This window comes from Salvelinus fontinalis, unplaced genomic scaffold (assembly GCF_029448725.1).
Source record: "Salvelinus fontinalis isolate EN_2023a unplaced genomic scaffold, ASM2944872v1 scaffold_0013, whole genome shotgun sequence".
Classification (NCBI taxonomy): Eukaryota; Metazoa; Chordata; class Actinopteri; order Salmoniformes; family Salmonidae; genus Salvelinus; species Salvelinus fontinalis.
Genome location: NW_026600222.1, coordinates 189,258 through 193,627, shown reverse-complemented (window position 1 = coordinate 193,627; position 4,370 = coordinate 189,258). Strand labels below are relative to the sequence as shown.

General features: G+C 42.1%; 1 protein-coding gene across 1 annotated transcript; it reads left to right on the top strand.

Moving 5' to 3' along the window:
* The first annotated feature begins 1,636 nt into the window (after positions 1 to 1,636).
* On the top strand, positions 1,637 to 2,851 carry LOC129842106 (stonustoxin subunit beta-like). Its single transcript, XM_055910499.1, has 2 exons — positions 1,637 to 1,712; positions 2,319 to 2,851. Exons 1-2 carry the CDS (start codon positions 1,691 to 1,693, stop codon positions 2,849 to 2,851), a joined length of 555 nt encoding a protein of 184 aa, XP_055766474.1. The 5' UTR covers positions 1,637 to 1,690.
* The last annotated feature ends 1,519 nt before the right edge of the window (positions 2,852 to 4,370 follow it).

Below are 4,370 nucleotides of genomic sequence, written 5' to 3'. Positions count from 1 at the left end.
GAGGTTAGTATGTTTTGTTGTAGTCTCTGTTATTGGTAATGGTGAGAGGTTAGCATGTTTTGTTGTAGCCTCTGTTATTGGTAATGGTGAGAGGTTAGCATGTTTTGTTGTAGTCTCTGTTATTGGTAATGGTGAGAGGTTAGCATGTTTTGTTGTAGCCTCTGTTATTGGTAATGGTAAGATGTTAGCATGTTTTGTTTTAGCGTCTGTTATAGGTAATGGTGAGAGGTTAGCATGTTTTGTTGTAGTCTCTGTTATTGGTAATGGTGAGAGGTTAGCATGTTTTGTTGTATCCTCTGTTAATGGTAATGGTGAGAGGTTAGCATGTTTTGTTGTAGTCTCTGTTATTGGTAATGGTGAGAGGTTAGCATGTTTTGTTGTAGCCTCTGTTATTGGTAATGGTGAGAGGTTAGCATGTTTTGTTGTAGCCTCTGTTATTGGTAATGGTGAGAGGTTAGTATGTTTTGTTGTAGCCTCTGTAACTTTGTAATGATTTGTATTAATCAAGGCATCTTCAGCATTAATTGTTTAGAATCCTATTATCTATTACTTACTTAGACAGAAAATGACTCCATCCACCTTTCAGTTAAAACACAACCAAAACAAACTGCAAATGGAACCAACGAGTTTGGAACTAAATACTATACTTTTGACTACTTTAATACACTAAGTACATTTGTCAGAATACTTATGACTTCTTTATATAGGAGGACTAGATACATAAAATGCTTTCATTTCAAAACGGTAAAACAGATATGTATTAAAATACCCTCAAATTAAAGGTGACATTATATACTGTCACCTCATATAAAACATTTGATCTGAAATCTAAAATATTGGAGTATAGAGCCACATTTAAAATGTTAGCTTCACTGTCAAAATAGATATGGTGTGGACTGTATACTCAATACAATCTAAATCTGATACCTCACTGTCTGTCTTATGACTGATACTGCTTTTTAAACTGGTCTCGTCAGTCTACTCACATATTTGTACTATACATGTTTCTATCTGCAGGCAATACTTGATAATTTGTTATTTCTAATGATACATTCATTAATTTATGAATAGAATAATAGAATGAAACATCCGTTTATGAATAGATATGGCAGGTTTCAGGACACTGATATATCTGAATGTGTTGAAAAAATATACTGCCACTATTTTTACCACCAAAGAATAGCAGTGTGGTTTTAATATGATTTACTCTTTGCAGGCTGTCACGCTGTCTAGTCACAGAGGAAGGCTGTGCTTCTCTGGTCTCAGCTCTGAGGTCAAACCCCTCACACCTGAGTGAGCTGGACCTGAGCTACAATCACCCAGGAGACTCAGGAGTCAGACTGCTCTCTGCTGGACTGGAGGATTCACACTGCAGACTGGAGAAACTCAAGTATGTAGAGGGTTTATGTCAATGTTCATATCAGACATGTTTGACTTATCAGGCTAGTTAAGACAGACATTCTGACCAACACTTGGACAAAGTTATATGCTGACTGTGTGTGTGTGTGTGTGTGTGTGTGTGTGTGTGTGTGTGTGTGTGTGTGTGTGTGTGTGTGTGTGTGTGTGTGTGTGTGTGTGTGTGTGTGTGTGTGTGTGTGTGTGTGTGTGTTTGTGAGTTCCCGTGTATCACTCATTGACTGTCTGTTCTTCTGCTTACCGCTACAGTGTGGAACATGGTGGAGAGTACACAATGAAACCTGGGCTTAGAAAATGTGAGTGTTGACTGCTGTGAAGAATATGACTAAGAATAATTCTTAATTCAAGTTAAGTCAAAGTCAAAGACCACCATCATTACTTACTTGGTCATATTAAATATCAGCTGTAGTTCTACAGAAGCAGAAATCAGGGACACCAACGTTTACAAAGAGTTGCTTTGACAATGTGTGTGTGTGTGTGTGTGTGTGTGTGTGTGTGTGTGTGTGTGTGTGTGGCGCGTTCGTGTTACATAAGAAATGTGTGTTTTTGTTCATGCATGCATACAGGTGTGTGTGTGTGTGTGTGTGTGTGTGTGTGTGTGTGTGTGTGTGTGTGTGTGTGTGTGTGTGTGTGTGTGTGTGTGTGTGTGTGTGTGTGTGTGTGTGTGTGTGTGTGTGTGTGTGTGTGTGTGTGTGTGTGTGTGTGTGTGTAAGTAATGGGAATAATTGTGTTTTATATTATCATACAGTATAACATATGATCATTCAACAAGTCTCAAGTTACCTTAACTTCTCCTTTTGATACCTAGAAACATCTACATTAAATGAATTAGTGAAAAGTGAGTTAACATTCTAATGTGAATGATGATGATTTCTAATATTGTGTCTGGTTTCATCCATCAGATGTCTGTGATCTCACACTGGACCTAAACACAGTAAACAGACTCCTCTCTCTGTCTGAGGAGAACAGAAAGGTGACATGTAGGCCAGAGAAGCAGCCGTATCCTGATCACCCAGAGAGATTTGAGGACTGTAGACAGGTGCTGTGTAGAGAGGGTCTGACTGGGCGCTGTTACTGGGAGGTAGAGTGGAGTGGGAGAAGGGCTGATATAGGAGTGACATATAAAGGAATCAGCAGGAGAGGAGGGGTTAATGACTGTTGTCTTGGATGGAATGAAAAGTCCTGGAGTCTGTTCTGCTCTGACAACAGTTACATTGCCTGGCACAATAATAATCCCACTACCATAGACGTCCCCCCCTCCAGCTCCCACAGAGTAGGAGTGTATCTGGACTGGCCAGCCGGCACTCTGTCCTTCTATAGAGCCTCCTCTGACACACTGACCCACCTGATCACATTCACCTCCACATTCACTGAGCCCCTCTATCCAGGGTTTAATGTTTGGAATGATGGCAACTCAGTGTCCCTCTGTCAGTGATACACACACATTAAACATATACACACACACACACACAATGGACACACAGACACATTGGACACACACACACACACTGGACACACAGACACATTGGACACACACACACACACACACTGGACACACACACAGACACACACATTGGATATATACACACACACTGGACTCACACACACACTGGACTCACACACACACTGGACACACACACTCACAGACTGGAAAAACACACACTGGACTCACACACACACTGGACTCACACACACACACACACACACACACACACACACACACACACACACACACACACACACACACACACACACACACACACACACTGGACTCACACTGGACACACACACACACACTGGACAACAAACAAACACACACACACACACACACACACACACACACACACACACACACACACACACACACACACACACACACACACACACATACACACAGGACACATACTCACACACACACATTGGACACACACACACATGTGCGTCTTCCTATAGTTGTGAGGACCTTGACCCAGGACCTCTTACAACAACAATGTTAAAATACCAATGTGATAATTTGTTGTATGTCTTTTATGTTGAATAACAAATTGTATAATTATATATGGACATACGCTCCATAGTTGTAGAAGTATACAAGGATATATTGTACTTTTCATAATAAAACAGACTTGAAACAAGAAAAGCATGTTAATTGTGAAAACAGTTTGGTTATTGATTTGATTTCCGTTTCCTCTGTCAGGTTGACGTTAATCTGCGACGTTAATCTGCGACTGGTTGAAACATGAAACAAATATGAAATGAAATACAAACAATTAAATATGTGAAATTGAATTAAACAAATTGTACAACAGAGTGTTGTGATGCAGGGTTACTATAGCAACAGAGTTCACTCTCTCTGCTCTGTGTTCTCTACTCTCTGCTCTCTCTGCTCTCGTCTCTCTGCTATCTCTCTTTTCTCTGCCCTCTCTGCTCTCTCTCTCTGCCCTCTCTGCTCTCTATCTGCTCTCTCAGACTGCTCTCTGCTATCTCTGCTCTCTCTGCTCACTCTCTGCCCTCTGCTCTATCACTCTCTGATCTCTCTCTCTCTCTCTCTGCCCTCTCTGCTCACTCTCTGCTCTCTCTCTGCCCTCTGCTCACTCTCGGCTCTCTCTCTGTGCTCTCTTTCTCTCTCTCTCTCTGCTCTCTCTCTGCTCTCTCAGCCTGCTCTCTGCTCGCTCGCTGTTCTCTCTTCCTGCTCTCTCAGCCTTCTCTCTGCTCTCAGCCTGCTCTTTCTCTGCTCTCTATTCTCTCTGCTCTCTCTCTGCTCTTTGCTCTGCTCTCTGTTCTCTGCTCTTCCATCTTTGCTCTCTCTGCTCTTCTCTCTTTTTGCTCTCTGCTCTCTCTCTGCGCTCTCTGCCCTCTCTGCTCACTCTCTGCTCTCTCACTCTCTGCTATCTCTCTGCTCTCTCTCTGCTCTCTTGCTCTCTCTCTGCTCTCTCGCTCTCTGCTCCCTGCCC